The sequence below is a fragment of the Periophthalmus magnuspinnatus genome, chromosome 23, assembly GCF_009829125.3.
Source record: "Periophthalmus magnuspinnatus isolate fPerMag1 chromosome 23, fPerMag1.2.pri, whole genome shotgun sequence".
In the NCBI taxonomy this organism is placed as follows: domain Eukaryota; kingdom Metazoa; phylum Chordata; class Actinopteri; order Gobiiformes; family Gobiidae; genus Periophthalmus; species Periophthalmus magnuspinnatus.
The window spans coordinates 11,724,563-11,746,897 of NC_047148.1; the positions used below are offsets into that span (position 1 = coordinate 11,724,563).

The 22,335-nt window shown below is 38.9% G+C and overlaps 3 protein-coding genes across 3 annotated transcripts; 1 reads left to right on the forward strand and 2 right to left on the reverse strand.

Annotated features, from left to right (window-relative positions):
* Positions 1 to 711: 711 nt before the first annotated feature.
* Positions 712 to 10,708, forward strand: epyc (epiphycan). Its single transcript, XM_055231485.1, has 10 exons — positions 712 to 942; positions 2,713 to 2,860; positions 6,854 to 6,986; positions 7,269 to 7,781; positions 8,213 to 8,389; positions 8,631 to 8,744; positions 8,899 to 9,057; positions 9,129 to 9,331; positions 9,404 to 9,499; positions 9,706 to 10,708. Exons 2-10 carry the CDS (start codon positions 2,720 to 2,722, stop codon positions 9,874 to 9,876), a joined length of 1,707 nt encoding a protein of 568 aa, XP_055087460.1. The 5' UTR covers positions 712 to 942; positions 2,713 to 2,719; the 3' UTR covers positions 9,877 to 10,708.
* si:dkeyp-38g8.5 (uncharacterized protein LOC568385 homolog) lies at positions 10,588 to 12,347 on the reverse strand. Its single transcript, XM_033989770.2, has 4 exons — positions 12,171 to 12,347; positions 11,772 to 11,865; positions 11,586 to 11,673; positions 10,588 to 11,509 (listed from the first exon to the last, which is right to left on the reverse strand). Exons 1-4 carry the CDS (start codon positions 12,253 to 12,255, stop codon positions 10,838 to 10,840), a joined length of 939 nt encoding a protein of 312 aa, XP_033845661.1. The 5' UTR covers positions 12,256 to 12,347; the 3' UTR covers positions 10,588 to 10,837.
* Positions 12,348 to 13,284: 937 nt separating this feature from the next.
* scyl2 (SCY1 like pseudokinase 2) lies at positions 13,285 to 22,231 on the reverse strand. Its single transcript, XM_055231484.1, has 19 exons — positions 22,065 to 22,231; positions 21,060 to 21,244; positions 20,792 to 20,949; positions 20,491 to 20,635; positions 18,494 to 18,643; positions 18,143 to 18,364; positions 17,911 to 18,027; positions 17,703 to 17,828; positions 17,109 to 17,285; positions 16,906 to 16,917; positions 16,651 to 16,773; positions 16,461 to 16,574; positions 16,241 to 16,373; positions 16,037 to 16,155; positions 15,856 to 15,956; positions 15,679 to 15,748; positions 15,515 to 15,586; positions 15,308 to 15,430; positions 13,285 to 15,229 (listed from the first exon to the last, which is right to left on the reverse strand). Exons 2-19 carry the CDS (start codon positions 21,234 to 21,236, stop codon positions 14,609 to 14,611), a joined length of 2,760 nt encoding a protein of 919 aa, XP_055087459.1. The 5' UTR covers positions 21,237 to 21,244; positions 22,065 to 22,231; the 3' UTR covers positions 13,285 to 14,608.
* Positions 22,232 to 22,335: the final 104 nt, after the last annotated feature.

The following is a 22,335-nucleotide window of genomic DNA, read 5'->3' on the forward strand; positions in this document are numbered from 1 at the left end:
GATGATTTCTTATGGTATTTAGGCTCAACAGTTAAACAATCTTTAATTCCAGCTCAGCCTGAGGCTTAGTTTCAGCACAACTGTCTTTAGTATCAATGAATGGGTTGAAATGTAAAGCAGATAGCTGACCCAGTTTGTTGCAGGTGCAGAGTATTTTCTGCCACTCACACTGGACTTTTGTCTCTGCCCTCATCAAAAGCTCTTAGGTTACCATGGGAGTGAGAGGCAGCAACACAAGGCTGACAGCAGTGCGAGCTCAAGATCATTTTCATTCATAAAAAAAAGTGCTATCTTTGAGAATACATCATTTGTCTTGAGTCTCACTTACAACTGAACCCAGATCAGTTAAAACCATCCATTTACCAAGGGATGGGGCAATGAGAAGTCAAGTTCAACCAAACTGGAACTTCCTGTCAGCTCCATGCTAACAGCAGCTCTCACAGTGGTCCCATTGTGCAGCAGCCCCTGTAGATCCCCCCTATACATGAAAGTAACACATGCCAGAGTTTCACCTCAGGAAAAGGCGGACAAATATTTTAGTATGATTGAGACTTACAAAAATAAGGTCTCCTCTTGTAAAGGATAATAAGGTGTTAAGCTATTGGGGGGGGGAGGGGGTTGTTTTCCTGTGTCTCAAGTACCTGTGTGTTGTAATGGTTTGCGCACATCTCTGTAGGATTTGGGGTGGGGGCACTAGTGACCAAAAGCGATATGCTCCAGTCCAGTCGGTCTCAGTGCCTACCGTCACTCATAAGGGGCAAGGCACTCAGGTCGACCATAGACCTCCACACACACACACCTTGACGTTACTGTGTGCCTCAGCCCATACACACCCTCCCTCCTGTGGGCACCCTGAGCGACCCCTCACCATTGGCCAAGTCCCGGAGCCCTCAGCATCTCCATCACGGCTGGAGGGACCATTCGGGAAAGCAGGAGACAGAGGTAAGCCTTCACTGCTATCTTCATTCTGCTTCAATGGTGATTATGAAAACAGACTGGCTCAGGTGGCCTCCCCAAATACAGATATAGTGACTGTGCATTGTGGAAGTTTGGCTAATTGGTTAGTGAGGAAGGAGCATTGTTTCACTCAGAGATTGCAGGTTTCCCAAAGTGGATATTTTGTCGGGGCATTACCATCAGAAAGACTTGACTTGGATTTGGAAATAACAATTTGGGATTTTATATTGTGTTGTGTCAAAATGTCGTCTGTTTATTTTTCATTTTAATCAACTTTCACAAACCTAATGAAACCTAATTTGTTAAAACAGCAAACAACAACAAAAAGTCAAACATATATATATAAATTACTTATTTACTTTTACCAGTCTCTTTTTTGTTGTAGTCAATTTTTGATACAAATATAGCAGTTTGTTTTGCAACCATACCCATGGGACAGTCCCCACGTTTGCCAGTGGTTTTTGAGGGAAATGGGTAGAATCAGCAGATATCAGGAATGCCCACAGCGAAGCCAAGCATAACACAGGGCCAGTCTGAAGGCTACACTCATCGACATATACACAGTTTCCACTGTACACTGATGGCCAGAGCTAAAGCACACCTCTGTCTGGAGATAGGGTTTCTTTCACAGTAGAGATGCTGGGTTAAATACTTATACTAAAAAAATCTGCGTTATCCTTTCCAGTGCATATTTGACAAATCTCTCTAGATGCGAACTTAAAGTCTAATCTCTGCATATCAACAAATATACGATTGGTGTGTGAAATTAGCTGCTGTGCTATATTTTATTTTATACCTCTGCCTAAAATAGAAGTGGAGGTTTGTCTTATTTTGTGTGTGTGAATGATAGGTGTGTGCAAACAGAGCATACATCTGTGAGGTGTCTCTGCCAGTGTGCGTCTGTGTTTGTGTTAGAGCTCCGTGCTGCTCAAAGAAGCTTTTCCTTGCAGCTGTAACTCACTGCCATCCTGTCCACAAACCTCGATGGAATTTGGAGTTTGAGTGCTGAGACAGGCACTGACCGGGCCTCATAAAGGGCCTCTGTGAAGGCTGAGGGGTTGAGTTAGCACTCCTAGCTCCCTGGTAACATCGTACCTGCAATTCTCCACACTCTCTCCGTGCAACCTTGAGCGCCAATATCTTAGCCATATCCATCTCTATGACTAATTCCAGATTTGACATTTTCTGTGAAGGGAAAATCTACTGTTTAGCTCTTAAAATGGATAATCATTAATTATAGTTTACAGAGTTAACTTGTGTTGTGGGATGTCATGTCCAGATTTGTTGACTGATTTGTTGAGGTGTCGACATCTTAATTGATGGTTATACAGTAAAGAGCCTTAGAAGCTATGACATAGACCATTAAAAAAACGCATACCTACATGAGCTGAAGTCCAAAGTTCCTTCAAACCACAGGAAACTTTCCCATGATTCTTTATCAGATCAGTTCTGACCTGTGACCTTTGACCAGTACTGATTTGTGGCTCACAGTGGGCCTTTGGCAGCTGAGAAGGAGGCCCTCATTTCACTGCCTCCAGCTGTCTGCACCAAAGTAATGAATTCAGACACTAGTGATGTCACGCAGTGAAGTTCAGATAAAAAGGCCTATATGTGATACTGTTCATTCATAATTCACCCAAACTCAATGTTTAAAGCTACACACCAGCTATGACCTTTACCCTACAGTGTTTCACAGAGTAGATTTATTATGACATATCTCGAGATGTTTTTAACTGTTTTCTCTGCTGATTCAAGGTGGATTATGAGGATGCTTGCACGGTTGTTGTTGGGACTCCTTGTCCTCAAAGCAGCAGTGGCCAGCCCAAGATTTTCCCGACAAACAGACTTGGATTATGACACAGAGAATGGAGAATATGACTATGAACTGACCACCAATCTGCCGGTAAGAAGCAACCACTCTGTCCATGTTAGCACCACCAGACGACATATGTAGACTAGGCGTATTTGTTGTGTCATGTGGTTTGTGTCATGTGCATTTATGACTTGGTGATGGCTTATGATTCTATAAATGCTAGATTAGCAAAGAAAAAAGCGCTTTATACTATTCTCTTTCATGTTTAATATTTGTATAATTTTATGACTAGGATGCACTAGATGCACAAGCATCATATACAGGCCATAAGCTTGAGACATTTTTGTTTGTACCAACAAAATTCACCAAAACAATATCCGATATTTCTCATCTAATTTAGTGTGGTTAGGAAAACTAGAGAAATTCTTAGTTTACTCAAAAAGGATACATATTATGCAAAAGTGAGTTTTTTTGGCTTTTAATCATGTTATAATATTGTTGTCCCCTCATTAAAAACATACCTAGTGTTGATTTTTGTTTCATTCACACTTTTTCATCCAAAATAAGCACTCAAACATGCTCAATTTACATTTTGCCTAGATTGTTGAGTTACAGGTAAAAACCTGGACTTCTCCTGCAGTCTTTAAACCCATTGGCCATCACCAGAATGATTCTATGGTCAAATTATAATCACAACAAATGCAACTTTCTATTAGCACAGCTTCCATGTGGCCTAAGGACTTCATTTGTCCAGTTTCCCATTGTGCAATCCCATTGCTATCAGTAGAGGGAGCTTTAATGCCTAAATGTCTCATTGGAAACTGAGGTTTATAAAGTGTGTTTTACAAATATAGACATTATTTTAAGTTAGAAAATGTGACATAGTAATCCTAAAAGCGTGTTTAGAGGGGAGAATTAACGCTAAAATAATGCATTATGTGTGTTTTTTCAAGACATGCCCTGTCCAACAATTAATGGACTAAAGGGGGGGTGTGGTATAGTGTTGGCTAAAGTTCACAAACTGATTAGCATCTCATACAAAAGCAAATGTGTACAATAAACAGCATCTCCAAAAGAGTAAACTGTCCAGTCGTTCCCAAAAACTCCAGATAACTCACTCCATGCCTTTTCTTTTCTGCTCTTGTCCATGTAAATCCTTAATCCAAATAAATCATAGAAACCATCAAGCAATTAATTGACTAAACAACTACAGAAGTATAACCCTAATCTGTTGATCAGACAGTGGTACATTTCTGGTCTGAATAATTTGTCTAGTTGCATTGGATCTAAACTAACACATTTTCCTACAGTGCTTGTCTAGTAAATAGCTGTTACATTGGCCTATGGAAAACATTCCCATGATATCATGGTATTCATGTTACTTAATCAATTGGTCAAATGGAAGGTCATTCATCAAACACTTTTCACTCATTTTACTGACCCAATCTACAAGTACATTTGTGTTGTGGCACTGCCTATTATCTCAGTACATGCTTGGTGATTATATTGCTTATACTGCCTAGCTGGCTAGTGACACACAAGTCTCTGTAGTATATTTGGTTGTACCAGAATAATTTTGATAAGCAACATGGACACACAGACAGTAAACATTAGGGCTGGGCAATAAGGCATATTGATCAATCACAATTTAAAAAATACTTAATTAATTCAATATTAACTTCCTTCACATTAATAAGACAGATCTTTAATCAGTGCGATTTAGAACAAAAACTAATCACAATTTAATCTTCAAAGTCTGAACCCTGCTCCAAACCACATGCTTTTACAGTGAGGCTGTAAACCTCACTTAAAATTACCCAAGCTGATCATTGACAGTTAGAAATGACAGAAACCCGATCTAGATTTTTTTTTTAAAATTGTTATTTTGATAGACTTTTCATGATAGCTGGTCACTTTATAAGGTTTACTGCTAGTCTCAAAGTTACTGGGATATGATTTAGCCACCAGCAACTTAACTAGAACTAAATACAAGAAAAAAATATCACTTTCTAATTGGACTTGTTATTTTGGCTGCACCAAGGTGCTATACAGAGTATGTATGAATTGCCTGTGTTGTGTTCAGGGTATATGCAGATATCAGTAAGTAAAACTTCAGTAAAGATTTATGCTGTTAAATAGCGTTACAAACACCAAAAACACAAGTCAATTTATGAATGTATTATTTTCCATTCCATTTGAAAATTTAACACAGCAGCTAATTTGATTATCCTAAAACCTTAAAAGAAAGATTACTATTAATACTCCTTGCTAACAGCAGTTGAACTTTTCTGTTTCCAATATTACTTCTGCAGATTTGATGAAATTTGACTTCAACAATCTCTCTAGTCTGCATTACTCTGTTCCAGAGCAGAGGTTTGCAGAACATGGACAGAGAGTTCTCACGGGATTTTGGCTGTGGCTTTGATAAAACCATCCTGCTTTAGAAGTCTGGATTGGGGTTTGCACATTATGCAAGATTTCGCTGGGAAAAGAGAGAAATTAAGCAATTAGAATAACTTATGCTCTTCATCCTGTCTGCACTCAATAATTACAGTTTTGGAAAATCAAAGAAATGTAATTTAGTTTTGTTGACAAAATAGATAAAGGTAAAAGATAGCAAGTGAAACTGTTTTGTTTCACAAATGAACTAGCAATACTCAATACTTATTGTAGAGTAATTACACATTTCTGATGCACTCTTTTTTTTTTCTCTCAATAGGAGTTTTGAAAGGATTAAAGACTCACATGCTTTCTAATTCACGCTAACAGCACTGCACACATTTACCAGTTTAAACCCTAAACTACAGACTAAACTGCAGAACTGCTTAGTTTGTTATCTACGTAGCCCCAGTAAAGTTATACCAGCCAGTTTATGTATTTTGCTCAAATCTGTAATCTTTTCATTGCAACGTGGTATTTCTCTTGGTTTTATAGACTCATTGTTTATAAATGTAGATTATTTAATCTGCCAAGCTGTTTTGTTCCACTATCAAGTGAATAAATACAGTCTCATGCCTTTCTCATAATCTTGTGATTTACTACAGCTGCCAACATTGACAAAAAAATGCCCATATTATTTTGATGGCTCAGTTAGTTGTACCTTGCAAATTATTGACAAGGACCTTGATAACTCAGTTTTGTGTAAGATTTTGATTATGAGTGCAGAGAGATACAAAAGTACATTTGGATTTTATTTGATGCTTTGGTTTCCAGTGCCCTCAGTCCCAGGCTGTGCGTCTGTATTGCTGGTTGCATAGCGTTTGCCCCATTTTCCCATGGGTGTATATATTTGCTTTAGGGAAGAGGGAAATGAAGGGTACTGCTGCAGCAAGCTAACTTTGTGCACGTTTTTCAAAGAGCCACCTTGTTGTATCTCAAACTGCGTCTGTAACTGCGTCTAAATGCGTCTCTTGCTGTGAGATATTTTGATGTTGGTTTAGTGCATATGTGTATTTTGTTTATGCATAAATATGTTGAGAACAGTTAGAGTATAAATTGTATGCCTTGAATTTATTTTCTATTTCCTTGATAAAATGAACAGTAGAGAATAAAAGTGTGTTCTGCAGTCACCATGTGTGTCTTGGATCCACAAGGACCATTCATTTTTGTAGCATGGTGTCTGTATTGACAGAGTCACAGGTAATACCTGTAGTGGTGAATGGGGCTGTATTGCCCTCATCTGGTCTATAATGGAACTACATGCTGGGTGTGAATTCCATTGGTTCTTGTGAAAACTTCCAGACAATCAAATCGTTTTTTTCCTCATCTATGTGGCTCTTTGTATATCTATATCAATATTGTGGTAATGTCATTGGAGTCTAATATTTTTGTTTGGTTTTCTAAGAAAACTAGGCTATTCCTTAATGGTGTGACCTACATTGCTTTTTTCAGAACACATGGGCTGCCATCTAGTGGGTGACAGTGCACTAAATTGCATTGGCAAGTCATTGATATATAAGGATAAATATAAATGTATACCTCATGGCATGTTTTACAAAACAGTAAAAACTGTTTTAGGGTAACTCAAATAAAGCTAATGAGTTGGTTATATGAACTTACCTCACTGCTGGTGTTTTCTCTTAGATAGAGGTTGAAACACTATCAACCGAATTGGAGGCAGAAGAGGAGGAAGAGGAGGAGGTGCCCTTGAAGCCACAGCTCATCCCACAGGGTTCAGGAGGGTCTGGGGTCCTGATGGGTCCTGACACACAGAAAGGTCTGAAAAAGCACCTGCACACCAAATTCATTATGGTATTTAGATGAATTTAAAAAATCCATCAACATTGTATTACAAATATGACAAGGTAATGGACAGATAAAAGGGAAAGATGCTAACAAGTCCATCTTTGTGTGTTTTTTCCTCCGCATGTGTTCCATTTAACTAGCAGTCAGTGGTTAAATGTGTGCTTCTTGTTGTCATATTAACCTAATCAGTGTTGTGAACTCACTCTTCTTGTCATCAGCGTGTTCATTAATACCTAATCTTGTCTCTAACAAGAGGTGGAGCTGCGTCTGATGCCCATTGACATCCTCCATGTGTCCGGGGATGCAGGGGGCTCTGCAGGCTCAGGGGCTTCGGGGGAGTCCGGGACATCGGCCTCTGGATGGTCTGGATGGTCTGGAGGGTCTGGAGGGTCTGGAGGGTCTGGGGGGTCTGGGGGGTCTGGAGGGTCTGGAAGGTCTGAGGGATCTGGGGACATAGTATTCATTTCTGGACCATCCCAGGAGCTGTTGGGGTCAGGTTCTGGCTCAGGTGGCCCTGAGGAGTTCCAGTTCTTCGGAGATGTGCTGTTCTCTGGAGATGTGTCAGGGTCTGGGGAGCCCTCTGGATCTGGAGAGTTGTCCGGGGGCTCTGGGGATCTGTCTGGGGGCTCTGGGATCGCTGTGGAGCTGGAATCTGGAGTTGGAGAGTCTGGAGACCTGTCTGGGTCCGGGCTGTCAGGGGCCACTGGAATCTCTGGGGCTTCTGGGGAGTCTGGTGAATCTGGTTTCTCAGGGATAACACTCATAGGTTAGTACTTTAACCTTAGTATTAGCTAAATGGGATAAGTGATCCTTCCTCTCGGCTGTCTAGAGACTCGAGAGCAGTGTTTTCTAAAGGTTTCCCAATAAGGACTCTTCAAAGAATGATATGTAATTACAAAGGAATTCATCCTATCTGTCCGGCAGTGCTTATTCACATTTTTTTTGTGTGTGTGTTTATTTACAACATTGTAGTATGTCAAAATCTCTTTCACTTAAAGCCTTAGTTTTCTTGGGCACATGTTTTGGAAAACACTGTTCAAGAGTAGATGTCTTGTTTTATGTCCATGATCTCTCGTTTAACTGCCTCATTGTTTAGTGTGGTTAAATGTTGTGTTTTGTTTAACACCATCTTAAAGTTGTCTATTTTGTTTGTGCACTTTAACATTATGTCTTCTAACTGCCTCCTCACTGTTAAAGACGACAAAGTAACCCTCATCTCTGGGGATGGAAAGATATCAGAGGCATCTGGGGAGGTCTCTGGAGTCTCAGGGGTTTCAGGTGAAGCCTCTGGAGATATAGAGACCTCAGGAGCTTCTGGGACGTCTGGGGTTTCTGGCTCTGGAGAACCAGAATTCCCTGGGGTCACTCTGATACCTACAGGTCAGTATCTCACTCAAGTGAGATCAACTGTAGTCAAATGACTAAATTATGAACATTGTGAAATTATAGGGGATACATTTCCTTAAATGTATGATTTGCTATTTATCAATTGCTAAAATGTCATTCTTGTTAAACTTCAATGTAACAAGAATGGCAATCTGGCACATCTGCTTGCTATACTTGCTTTGCTTTTCTGGTCTAACCTGTCCATGTCCAACCTAATCCTGTGTCTAACAAGAGGAGGGGCTGCTTCCCACTACTACACAGAGCCCTGAGGAGGGCAAAGGAGAGGTAGAAGGCCCAGAGAGCTCTGGTGAAACAGACGAGACAGAGAAGCCTGACTGGCAAGGTCAGTACTCAGGTGCTACAGAGTAAACCATTTGAAATGTGCGGGTTAAATAATTGTTCAACAAATGTTCACTTTATTTGTGTGCGCTCTCACGACATCATCATGTCACACCTTGGAGCACATGTGTAATTACGCCTTGTGTTCTGTGACATAGGCATGCCAACCTGCCTTCTATGTACATGTCTGGGGGGCTCAGTCTATTGTGATGACCTGAGGCTGGACAGCGTACCTCCTCTCCCCAAAGACACCACACATTTCTATGCACGCTACAACCGAATCACCAAAATCCACAAGTCTGATTTTGCCAATATGGGTAAGTAAGATAAAATATATAAAGGATGGCAACTAAAAACTGCAAGTCAATGTTTGTCACATACACTTCAGGCAAACTGAAGAGGATTGACCTGACCGCCAACGAGATCACATCTATTGATGAGAAAGCCTTCATTGGTCTTCCTGAACTGGAGGAGCTGGTGATCAGAGAGAACCATATCTCACAGCTGCCTGCTCTGCCTGAAACTATGACCCTCATCGACGCCAGCCACAATAACATTGGCTCTAAAGGCATTCACAGGGAGGCCTTCAAAGTGTGTACAATTGGCTTTGCAAACTTGTGTCTTTAATATCATATAGCTAATGCTCATTTTCCTTTTGACCAGGACATGACTGCCTTGCAGTTCCTGTATATGACGGACAACAACATTGACTACATCCCTGTACCTCTGCCTGATAGTTTGCGGTCTCTACACCTACAAGTAGGCCATCAAAAATGTTCTAGCACCTTTATTTATTTTAAACATAGTTTAACATAGTCTAGGGTACAGCTAAAGCAAACAAAATGTGTATGCTACTAGACTATGTTGTGAACTATCAAATAATTTATTTTAAAAATCAGATACTACTACAAATACTTTATGATGTGGCAATTTCTCTATAAAGTCACTGTATAACTTTTTTCTAGCGTAACAACATTCAGATGATGCTTGAGGACACCTTCTGCAACCTGAAAGATTTCAACTACATCAGGAACGCGCTGGAGGACATCCGCCTTGACGGAAACCCAATCAACCTGAGCAGGACCCCTCAGGCCTACGTGTGCCTGCCCCGTATACCTATCGGGACCCTCGTGTGACCTCACACAGACTAACATGTACTTTTGCACACTGACTCCACAGATGCAACCACCTGTACATACCGACACATACAAACACTAGCAACTGCATTTCAGTGGTTCAATCTGCTGCAGACAGATTCAACTCTTTGTGGATATTTATGGTTAAGGCACCCTCACGAGTTTATAACCTGGTCAAGCACTGATCAACTGTATTTGTCAGATTTTTTAAAGGACATCCAAGCTCACACATTGCACACTATTTATACTTTATCGTGACCCGTAGCCATGTTTCAAACACGCAAACACATACACAAAGTAATACCACAACCTGATTGAAGGTGGCGTTCAGTTAAATCTAATGATAAACACTAAAAACAGCCTGTCTGTTCAATTAGTGTCTCTTCAAACTGGCAGCAGTCTAGTTTCATTGTTTAAATATGTTTTGTAAAAAAATAAAGTTAATAGTAATATTAATATTAATGAAAAATCTAACAATCCTATGTATACGAGCATGAGCAATGAGGCTTAATGAGGGGGGATTTAATTAAAGCAATAAAATGTGCATTTAAACGCATCCATTTGTTGTAAAGTCTGTACTGTAACTGTAATATAGAAGAAAGAACCTTTTTTTACATGAACTGCAATATTTGGTATATTTGATTTAAGAATTAATTGTAAAGACACAAATGCAAGACTCTACCCAGAGTCCTATAGAAAAACTAAAGACTATTATTGATTTTGGGAGGGGGGTTGTTTATTGTGGAAGGGGTAAAACTAACAGCTCAACTTTGTGTGCGCTCTGTATGGAATAACCACAAGTAAATAAATGCGTTTTGAAGACCTCTCCAAATTAGATGGCTCTTTCTTTTCATTCACAATTTTGTTTGGTAATGCAGCAAAAATATAATTTTCTGAACTTATACATTTACAATTTCTCTAACAACATATGTAGATTTATGCTGAAACTCTGAAATTATTTTCAAAAATTGTTGATAAGCTTTTCAAACAAGAAAAGAAAGCGCTCTTTTCTGTCTGTACAGTCAGTATTGTCCGAATCTCCCTGAGTTCTCACCAGTCTTGCCTTCTCTTGCTCCAGAGCCAGTCGGTCTTTGGCCACTGCCTCTCTCTCCTTCTCCACAACTGTCCTTTCTCTGTCTAGCAGGGCCTTCTCTCTTTCTATGGCAGCTCTATCTCTGTCCAGTGACGCTCGGTCTCGCTCCAGTGACGCAACTTCTCTGTCCAGAGCTGCCCGCTCCCTCTGCAGCAGCAGGTGCTCACGCTCCATCATCTGCTTGTGCCGGTCCATCTTTTTTTTTTCATTCTCCACTTCCTGTAAGATGTGCCCTATGTCCAAATTTCCTTCTTCAGGCACCTCTCCATTTAACGTGACCTCAACTTCTGGACCTGTGAACAACTCTGAAGAGGCTGCAGGAGCCATTGATTCCACTGATGAAATTGTAGGCATTAGTAACCTTCTCTTCTTTCGCTTGGGGCAGTTTAAGACCTCATTTCTGTCTTGTTGTGTGGTTGTAAGAATAGGAGCACTCCCATCTAGGCGACCTTCCATGGCATCACTCATCAAAGTGTAAAAGGACCACTGAGGAAAAGGTGCAACTCCCCGACCATTACCCTGAGGGGTTAACTTTATCTCCTAGAAGGGCAAATACAGAGTAATTTAATAAAGGAGAGGTATATATAAGCTTTCAAAAGAGAAACAAGACCAGCACTTTGTATTTCTTTTTCAAATTTTCCCATTTTTTGGCCGCTTGATAGTGGGTCATTTTGTCTTGCAATCCCATGTGTCTGAGAATAGCCCTAAAGAAAAACAATACACACTTGACTGGTCTGATCCCAAATAACATTGTATCAAACAATCTGGGAGTTCATTGAGAATATGTAAAGTATAGTCTTACCTCCATCCACACATGGATGCATTCCTTTTTCCATTAAAAAGACTTTTATTTGATATCCTCAGCTTTACCAGTTCTTGCGTTTCTTTTGGATTCACTGAAATATAAAATGTAATCAAGCAAATCACATGGATCTCACAGATTGTGCCTCTACAAATAGAGAAAAAACTGAATACATGTTTATCGTACTTTTTTTTTTTAGCTAGGTTCAGCCTGTTATTTGTTTTAAATTTAGCTAATTCTTGCTGCCACTTCACTTAAAACAGCTAGGTTGACTCTTGTAGGTTGACTAGTGATAAAGTGGTCCACTCTGACACGAAAGTCACTTGCAAGGAAGTTAGGGCTTGCTGCGCTGAAAGCTAGCTAGTTTATTTACCCTACATTTCTCGGCAACTTACTCACATTTATACACGATCTCATTGGGAAATATTTCATTATGGCTTTCATCAAGTCCTTGGCTCGGGTCAGTGTAGTCATGGCACTCCATATTGCGGTACGTTTCGTTTATTTATTATCACGAAGGGTCCTTTGGAGGGACGCACGGGGAGTTTCACTTGTTTCGGAGGGCCCTGCTTTCTCACGCGCTGCTCCTCAAGTACGCGCCCTAGATGTGATCTCAGGTACACTGGCGCCATCCAGCGTCACGGAGTACCTACATTTTCTAAAGTTGTATGATAATCTGATATTGTATCACTTTATTTTATGTATATTTGTAATTTAACCATACATAATTAAATACACTAAAACAACAGATAGTATAATACCCGTTAAATACAATGCAATCTGGTGTTTTCTGCCTATATTACTTTCTAGAGAGTCTGCAGGCCTCCACCCAGAGGATCCTGCCCCCGCAGACCTCTGAGCCTCCTCCACATGCCTCTACTTTTTCATTAACTTACTCTTTATAAGCAATTTAATTACATGTTTCATCACTTGCTGCCTTAGTTCTGAAAGGTGATAAAGCTCATTTCATATATTTTTAAAGAGTGTACATTTAATCCACAATACATTTCTAGAAGTTTCCTAACATTAAATTAACTTTGTGTTGTCAATTACAATTATACAATTAACAGGCTTATTATGTAGTTTGTCTGTGAATGTGTTGCTGTAGGCCCTGTGTCTGGTTAAGATTAGGCATAAATTTGTAATGATTAAGGTTAGGAAAAGGGTTGGGGCTTGTTTTATATGTAAAACAATGTCAACATGTGGAGGATTAGGTTAGAAAAAAAAAAAACATGGCCAGGTGGGTCCGGGTTGGGTCCTCTTTGAAACGTAACTGCACCCCCAGTTGGTTTGGTCTGGTTTTGTCCCTTCACTTTCGAGTGCTTGAAGTAGTTTGCTTCCAATAAGCCTTGAACTTTTTAAATGTAGGCTATAATACTGTTTTTGCCAGCAGCACACATATTAAATTCACAATGAATGATTTTATATTCCCATATTTTCAGTGAATCATTTCATTTCAACCATTTACAATTATGGTCCACATAACAGTAACATATGCAAAAAAAAAACAACTGTAATACATTTTAATCATAAAAAATTCACATAGTGCATGAAAGCTTCCATATGTTTTGTTTATATATATTATTCAAATCAAGTGAAACTGAACATTTTTTATGGAAAGAGAGATCACATAACATATAGTTTATACAGTGTAATGATCATTTGTAAAAAATTAAATTTAGCATATGGTCTATGGACACTGACAAACATTACCATCTGCTACTAATAGAATTATTGCACACAACTCATTGAAGGCCCCTTAACTACAAGATTAAAATTTCAAGGCCATACATTGTTCTCAATAATTATATATTTACATTTTTACGTCATCAGCACGGTTTCACCTTTAATGAAAAGGTGAAAAGGCTGAAACACGGTGTCTTAAATCCAGTGATTAAGAGTATTGGTCATTGCAATAGCAAGGAATTACTCATTTAAAATCCTAAATCATTTGTGGTTGAGTTCAGTAACATGCGAGATTTTTTGAAGAAAAGAAAAGCCAAAATTTAAACTGCAAACTGAAAGGGGTATAATACTTCAGTGAGAATATCTATCTCATTGTCCACAGGAAAGGCACATTGGCCCATAAGCAGTGCAAGAGATGAGGTTTAACAATAAAACCTAAGCAATAGCATCAAGTGTCACTCCACACATACACAAACAGACACAACATGAAGGCGAAATGACTGACAAAACCTACAGACTTCTCTTCAAACATAGCCATGTATCTAAAACTGAAAAACACCTGTGTCACATTTGATCTGTTTGATATTTTAAATGTAAAATTCTGAATGGATGATTTTCCCAATCCCATTCTAATTCTATGAACAGGATTCAAAGGGCCACATTGTTTGAACCTAAACCATAACAGCTTTTTGTTTTCTGACTTCAGGAAAAAAAAAAAAAAAAAAATGTTATTCATGTGACAGTGAAATCCATAAAACATGAAAGCAGCCTTGAGTATAAAATTAAGAAATAAACAGTATGAATGTGTACAATAAAACAAAAAAATATGCCATCTTTTTAGGATATATTTTTAAAATACCACCCAGTTCACTTTTTATGATACAAAGAGAGATCCTTCGGATTTGGAATAACACCAAGTTTTGAGTAAAAAAGTCTAAGAAAATATTTTAACTTCCAGCATTTTCAAGTCCTCACCTACGATATCCTATTCAAGTAAAAAGTCAATTTTAGGTGGTCAGAATCCAATTAAATTACCAAACTAGAGAAAAGTTGTTGTTTTTTTTCCATTCATCCAGTTGTTTTCAATTTTCCAATCACAAATCTCTATCTAAGTTATATCTGTTGAATTGTTTTTAGTCTTTTCCATATTGTTAGCCAAATAAGTCTTTTAGGTCATTGTTAACTGATGTACTCTGTTTAATTGCACTTTGGTTCATGCCAGGTGGGGCGGCAGGTTGAGGAAAGTTTTGTGGACTGAAAAAAGGGTTTGCTTGCATCCCGAAGCCGCCCATGCCTGCCGGCGCTGCCTGCATTGATGTGTTGTGGGCTGAACTGAACTGATTGGGCCAGGGAGTGCTGTTTGCCGGAGCAGGACCAGGTTTGGAACCAATTTGGTTGAGCGGGACTTTGGGCTTATTAGATGTAAAAAGACTGTCCAAGGCTGACATATCTGGAACTTTATTTGCCTGTCCCATTTGTCCTTGATTCTGTGCCAGGGCACCAAAGTTCGGGGCGCTAGTGGTGGTAGCCATCCCACCATAAAGACTGGGGCCTGGAGGTCGCATGCCCATCCCCATGCCAGCAGCTTGAAAGCCCATCGATGTGTTGAAGCCATTGGACATTGGAGCGCCCATGGAGCCTATCATCGGGTTAGGAGTAGGGAAGGTAGATATAGTAGAACCCTGCACTGGACCAAGACGTGGTGTGTTGGCCAAAGACATACTGTTTAAAGAAGTCATATTGTTTAGAAGACTGCTGGTCAGGTCTTTTGTCTGCAACAGAAAATGCAAATTTATCATAGATTCTAGTTTAACATTAAGGAACATACTAACATATAGACGCAGTATTACCTGATTGGATGAAGTGGAAGATGGTTTAACAGTTTGTGGTGCTAATGGCTGCTGACTCCTAAGTTTAGCAGCCTGCTCTTGCTCTTTAGCGAGTCGCTGTTTTTCTTCTAATGTCAAAGACATCTGAGAGCAAGAAAACATAAAAAGACAAAGACAATTTACATACAAATCATGTTAAAATAGTACGTGTTAAAAATAAATTTTTACTCTGTTGGGCGGTGGTGCAGAGGATCCATGCTCTTTGCCGTTGACAGCTGTGCTTCCAAAAATATCATCCATCTAAAAAGTAGCAGTAGGAACAATATCAAGAAATGAAAGGCAAATGACCCATAACAAAGCTTCAGCAGTCTTGTGTATATGTGTTATCTAACCTGGTTTCCAGAGTTTGGTGTGGACTTTGTCTCTTCTGATTGGTTCCCTTGGTTAGATATGTTTAAACTTCTACAAAACAGGCAAAACATATTTTAAGTTGGGAACATATGTCCACTATTCAAATCTATTGTATTATGTTTTTCTTTATATTGCAATATGTTTTTTTACAAACATACCTGGTCTGTTCCTGCATCACATGAAGTTGCTCCAACTTAGTCTTGTGTTCAGCCTCCATTCGACTCAGCATCTCTCGAATAACCACCATGAAAGAGTTAAACTGTGGGGGAAAAAAAAAAAAGAAGTTTTTTTGATAACCAGCATAAAAACACAACGGCATCCTCTGTTGAGTTGTTGTACCTGGTTCAGATTGAGGTTATTGTCTATACTGAGAGACACAAGGTGGGGCAGGCTCTTGGTGGCTAGATGCTCTTTGGGAATGCCCAGCTTCTTGTGACTGAAGGTGCACTTGTAAATTCCTATAATATGGAAAGAAAAGTTACTAATCAATATTTGAGTTGCCTAAAATCACACATTTTAAAAACATTAAAGGATGCTAAATACCTAGTATTCCCATGAGCACAGCTGGTTCTCTGGATGGAATTTGTTGCAAGAATGGGAGGATCTCATCAATGACAAACCACTTGTCGAGATATTCTAAAATTTTCCCTAAACACACCAGAGAGTTCACCCGTACCTAAAAACCAAAAGGATACACATTAGGTAAAGTTAACCAATTGTCTGTTTGGTATATCTTTCTATTTTAATATAAATGAAAACTTGCAGCGAGAGAAGACGTCTGCAGACACGCTGATTTAATCTTTGGAATAAGAGAGTTCTTCATAGATGGGTAGTCAATCAGATTAGCAAATGTAGGAATGATATTCAGACACAACTCCTGTATTATATATAAATAAATAGGACCATATTAGATTTCAGAATCACTGTATTTAAAGAAATTTTTTTGTTCATACCTGAATCTGTACAGATGGAGCTTCAAGAGCGCGATAGACCATAGGTAGCACACTGTTCTTAATGTCTTCTGCTGGCGTTTTGGTTAACAGCAAGTCCATTTTTTGAAGAAATATCAACAAAATCTAAGTAATAAAAATTCTTGTTTAAAATCAAAAGAAAACACAATATAACATATTTCTTCTTGGGTATGGGTGGAGCTAGTTTGGTTAATTACTTAGTGATTGTTGTTACTACAAGAAGCTGAACCCACTTACCATGTTACTAGCCTGAAGAAGCATAAAGGAAAAATGGAAACATACAAATCTTGAAACATACTGAATACTTGGTAACATTTGAGTTAAGAGAGAAATGTTGATAATCAGGGATCTGTCACCACATCTACATAATGCCTCACTAGCATTCCCTGTGTCACGTTTTTACCAGGTTACTGTCATACAAGTGCATACACATGTTGTACCTGGATGGGCTCTTGCTGCTTGAAAACTGGGGCGAGATCAGGCAAAATGAGGCGAACATACTCCTCCTTGGTGCACTCTTCAGCAATGAGCAGCACGTTAGGCAGTACAAAGGGAACCATATCAGGATTGACAAACTCTGAAGTCAATGCTGGCAAGATCCGATACACAACTACTCTCTAAAAAAGAAAGCAACATGGCAAATCTGATTAGAAAATAAATTGTCTTTAAAATATGAAATATAAATAACCTGCCTGAGTAAACCAGGCATGTCCAATCTATGGCCCAGGGGCAAAATGTGCCCCCAAAACACTTTTTATTGGCCTTTAGGCTTCCTGTTGAGTTTGCCCAGATCATCATAAGCATGGTATTTACTGAAATAACAAACAATAATAACCTCAAATACTAGTATTTTGGTGTGAGACTGACAAACATTAGGCTTGTAAATTTACAAGCCTAATGTCCCACACAGTTAATCCTATGCTTAATGACTGCATTAACCGCTATGTTCCTCTGCTTTGTAACGGTTTCAAATCTATGGCCCTCTTTGAAAAAATTTGGACATCCCTGGACTAAATTATAAACAAGCAACCAACCTTGGGAAGTTTAGGCAAAACTTTGGGCAGGCCTTTATAAAACTGTGATTTTTGAAGGTTATCTCTTTGAAAGAGTGAGTCAAAATACTGAAGAGTTACAGCTCCGACATCATCAAAAAATGGGATCTGAACACAAAACAAAAAACACAGGGGTTATATGGTCTCCTCCCTGTATTGAACTTTTTATAGGATTTTAAATTAAACTGACCTTTGTCATCTGGTCAGCATCAGGTCGAACAGTTGGTGTGACACTTAAAAGCATCTTCACATGGTCCCGAACCTCTTCTGGCAATTTGTTTAGCAGTGCTGGACTTATATTGGTCAACTAATAATAGTAGAAATAGTTAGGGAGAAAGCTATAAAATGTATATGTAGTGTCTAAACAAATCCTCAATTGTATCAAAGGAGTAAAAAAAAAAAAATCAGGCAGCGTCACTCACCTGGTCCAATTGTCTGCTGAAGCTTTTAAAAATGTCGTGCTTATTGACTTGGAAAACAGGCTTGCCTTCATTAAAGACAGCATGCATTACCACACCCAGAGAGTACATGTCAGAAGCCGAGTCACAACTCACTGACAGGATGTACTCAGGGGCAAGGTACTCGGGGTTAGGGAGGCAGAGAGGAGGAAGGTTAGGCTCCCACTCTTTACATGTGTATTTAGGCTACAAGGAGAAGGAAACCAGATATAATTATTCAAAGAGGCTCTTGTACGTATATGTATATAAATTAAAATAGAAAGGATTAAATCATGTTAATAGTCCTAGTAATAAAATAAAATCAAACCAACAGACCTCTGCATCTGAGGGGTTGATAGAGGAAATGCTGAAGTCAAAACCCATTATTTTCCAGGCACCACTTTTATTGAGAATGATGTTTTCAGGACTCAAGTTTCCATGAACCATTTTCACTCCACTGTGAAGAAATGACAGCCCTTCAGATATCTTAGAAAAAAGAGAGACAGAGGCATGGTTAGGCACTGAAGTAATTTTCTTCTGTTACAATTATTAAGTAGCTAGATCAGACATGGGCAAACCCGTGCTTATTTATCCGGCCCACCGAACTTGACCAAATTACCGTAAATTTCGGACTACAGAGCGCACCTGAATAAAAGCCGCACCAGCTAAATTTGAAGAGAAAATCAATTTTGTACATATATATAAGCCGCACCTGAATAAAAGCCGCAGGTTTTCATATTGTAACATGAGATATTTACACAGAAAGACGGTGCACTGACACGCTTTTTTTTAAAACTGTGCCTGAAAATTGGAACCAACACGACATCAACACGGGATGAACACATCTGCAGGTTTAGAAAATAAAACTGCACCAAAACGGAAAATCTGCTTTTATTTCCTCTGAAAACTTTTGTCGTCTTTTACATTGACCAAGTTGGATTCATTGATGTCGAGCTTACGTGCAGTGGCTCTATTTCAGGAGTCGGCAACCCGCGGCTCCGGAGCCGCATGCGCCTCTTTCAGCCTTATACTGCGGCTCTGCGTGGCTGAAGTGTATTTTATTTGTGTTAGCTCTTTTTTGTTGTAGTTTAAATTGGAAGATTATTATGATCTTAAAATAAAATTATATTTTCTTATTTTTCGTTGCTCAAAATAAGCGTCACACTCGCGGAACAATGTTCAAAACAAACACCGCACACGTCTCACGTCTCACAGACACAGAGACAGAGACAGACACTGACACACAGCTCACAGTCCTGCGTAAAGAGCCCTGATTTTCAGACGCTGTGCGCACAGCTTTTAACAAAGGGGAAAAGGACAACTGAGGAGCCAGAAGAGGAGACTACGACCTCCAAGAAAAAGAAAGATACATTTAACAGACAATACCTACTTAAAATCTGGGTTTGTCGCTGCAGGTGACTCACGCGCACAGTCCGCTCTACGTAACATACGGGAAAAGCAAATAAGGCAATGAAACCTTCAAAACTGCTTTGGCACATGGAGAATAAGCACCTGGGATTAAACGATACGCCTTTAGAGTTTTTTTGTTGTTTTTTTTTTTTTTTTTTTTTTTTTTTTGAAAGAAACTGCGGAGCAGAGTAGACATAATCACATAATCAGCGCAGGGCTCCCTCTGATGCAGCGGTTTGGTGAGTTGTATTTTTTTAATGCACTTAAGTTGTTTTTGCCATATTTATCTGCCACGTGTAGAAGGCTTGTCCGTGAAAATAAAACCCAGGGGCCGTTATCCAGTAAAAAATCCATAAATAAGCCGCACTGCTGTAAAAGCCGCAGGGTTCAAAGCGTGGAAAAAAAGTAGCGGCTTATAATCCGAAATTTACGGTATTTAAAAATAGATAGGGGTAAACCTTGTTCAAAGTTTTTCTGCTGTGTTCATTTAATTAAAGCTTAATAGATTAATTATTAATTTAATTAATGCATTTGGAAAACAATTTGTACAATGAGCCTTGCATATTCATGCTTTGCTGCATATTACAAGCCAAATCTCGATCGAGCGATCAATAGACATAGAAACAACACACAGCCCTCTGTTAAATTGTATAATTCATTGTGGCCCGTATGTCAAAATGTTTGCCCATCCCTGAGCTAGAGTCAACACTGAATTTCCTCATTCTGCCTCATTCATTCAGATTTCTGTTACTGGAGTGGAGTAATTAGCAGGAATTGAAACAGCTTCTCTCTGGTTCATGTGCAAACGCTTAAATACCATGGACGCCCCCATGGGCAAAATACTATTAATAATATATCAATATTGAAGAGGCTGAAGATAAAAACTATGCAAGTCTAAATGTCTCACTATTGCCCATTCTCACCTGTAATAAGCCATATTTGGTTTCCACATCAAATAGTTTATATTCCTTTATGTCATTGGGCACAGGATTGGGGAGGTTGTCCCACTGACCCAGCACATTTGCAAGACTGGCAAACACTGGTTCTGTACAGAATGCCAGACAATCTCTGCAAAATAAAGTAATTAAGTTAACCATATGACTTTTATAAGATGTAGGTCTAATTTGTTGTATGTCATTGCATTTGTTGTCATTAATTTAAAGAGGACACTGACACCGAAAAACTTTTTGTATGGAAACTGCGATGTGTGGTTGTGTAAATTACCGCGATTCTTCAAGAGGATGCTGCACTGTCAAAAGACGAGGATGACGTAGTCTTGTCAACTGTTGCACACCTTTTTTTAAGGAATCAATAATTTGGTCCTTTTCATATTTTTGATATTTGTCAACTACTTTTTTATCAAAGACAAACACTGCCACTTCCTGGAAGAGAAAGAAAGAATGTAGGGTATTAGTATATGTATTCCTCCTCGTAAACATAGAATACAGAAAGCATCTTTACGAAAATGAGACTGTAAATCAGACAAACCCACCTGTTTAGTGGATTTCTTGGTGCCATTGTAAATCCTCCAGCACATGCAAGGTCCCCCACTAGCAATATGTCTCCCAACCTCAAACTCCCTGGTCACTGGGTTCCCCATAACAGCACTAGTGACATCAGCAGTCACCTTAGTGACTGTGCTCTTCAGTTTGTTCAGCATAGACTCCATTTTAAAATCTGAAAGAGTGAACAATTTAAGTCAGAAGTCCAGTTAAAATATTTAATGTACTGAAATAGTTGAGAAACATTTATTTGACTTTATAACTTGCATAGATTTATGAATAAATGCACCATTTAGTGTTTACAGGTTGGCACAATCTTAATACTCCTTGTTTGGGACTATGATGTTTTGAAAGTGTTATATATTTTATTCAAATTCTTGAAAAGAGACAATGATTGTGTAGTATCAAGTGCACTGAAGTTGTTAGTTGTTATAGGATTATTACTCAATATAATATAGGCTGCTTGTATCATCTCACTAAACAGAGTTTGACAGCAGTACTTCATTCAATATAGTTATTAATAAACAGGATGTTCCATCTTGTGTATGCATACGAGACTGCGATGGCTGGCATTTCTTGTAATTTGTTGATCACGCCATGTTAGATGACAAAATCATTTGGTTTAAGGTGATTTACATGAATGTTGTACATTAGTTGTAGCACTTGTCATGGCAGGTTTTGTGACATTTTTCTTATGGTCGCACCACAGCTGTATTTAGCATTTGGCATACACAGTGTATACCATATATTTGTGAATGTAGACATAAACGAGCGATTGCTCTAAATGTGTCACATATTTATATAAAGACAAACGATGAAAAGGGTTAAGATCATCAGGGCCAATTTAAATTTCCTGGCAACAATCATTTGAGCTAACGCAACCTAGCTATACAAAAGCTAAACCAACGCAACTGGGAAGGAGGTAGCGTCAGTGTTGTTTAGGAGGGGAAAATATACATATATATATATAAATATATACAAGAACGGCCACTTACCTAGTTTTTCGAAATGTATGCTTGACTCCTCAAGATATATAAAAATCCTTCACAAATAATTTCTGTCAAGCATCAGTCACTTCCCCCATGACTTCAGGTGCATACGAATGAGCTAACCTAGCTTAGCAGACGTCTGAAACAGCCACTTCCTGGTTTGTCACACTGCATCTGTGACGTCATGTGCACGGTGTCACCCCAGTCAAATCAAATTATAATAAATAAACCTAAAATCAAATAAAAATAAGCTTTTAATGGGCTTAAATGTCATAAG

Bases quoted from the DNA above. Each gene is read 5' to 3' on its own strand.
- si:dkeyp-38g8.5 (XM_033989770.2), bottom strand. From the start codon at position 12,255: ATGGAGTGCCATGACTACACTGACCCGAGCCAAGGACTTGATGAAAGC. The intron at 11,866-12,170 runs GTGAGTAAGTTG...TTTATATTTCAG, and splicing joins CAATGAGATCGTGTATAAAT to TGAATCCAAAAGAAACGCAA. The intron at 11,674-11,771 runs GTAAGACTATAC...GTTTTTCTTTAG, and splicing joins GCATCCATGTGTGGATGGAG to GGCTATTCTCAGACACATGG.
- epyc (XM_055231485.1), top strand. From the start codon at position 2,720: ATGAGGATGCTTGCACGGTTGTTGTTGGGACTCCTTGTCCTCAAAGCA. The intron at 2,861-6,853 runs GTAAGAAGCAAC...GTTTTCTCTTAG, and splicing joins AACTGACCACCAATCTGCCG to ATAGAGGTTGAAACACTATC. The intron at 7,782-8,212 runs GTTAGTACTTTA...TCACTGTTAAAG, and splicing joins CTCAGGGATAACACTCATAG to ACGACAAAGTAACCCTCATC.
- scyl2 (XM_055231484.1), bottom strand. From the start codon at position 21,236: ATGGAGTCTATGCTGAACAAACTGAAGAGCACAGTCACTAAGGTGACT. The intron at 20,636-20,791 runs GTAATTTACACA...TTTATTTTGCAG, and splicing joins CATCCTCTTGAAGAATCGCG to AGATTGTCTGGCATTCTGTA. The intron at 15,749-15,855 runs GTATGTTTGTAA...CCTGTTTTGTAG, and splicing joins GTGATGCAGGAACAGACCAG to AAGTTTAAACATATCTAACC.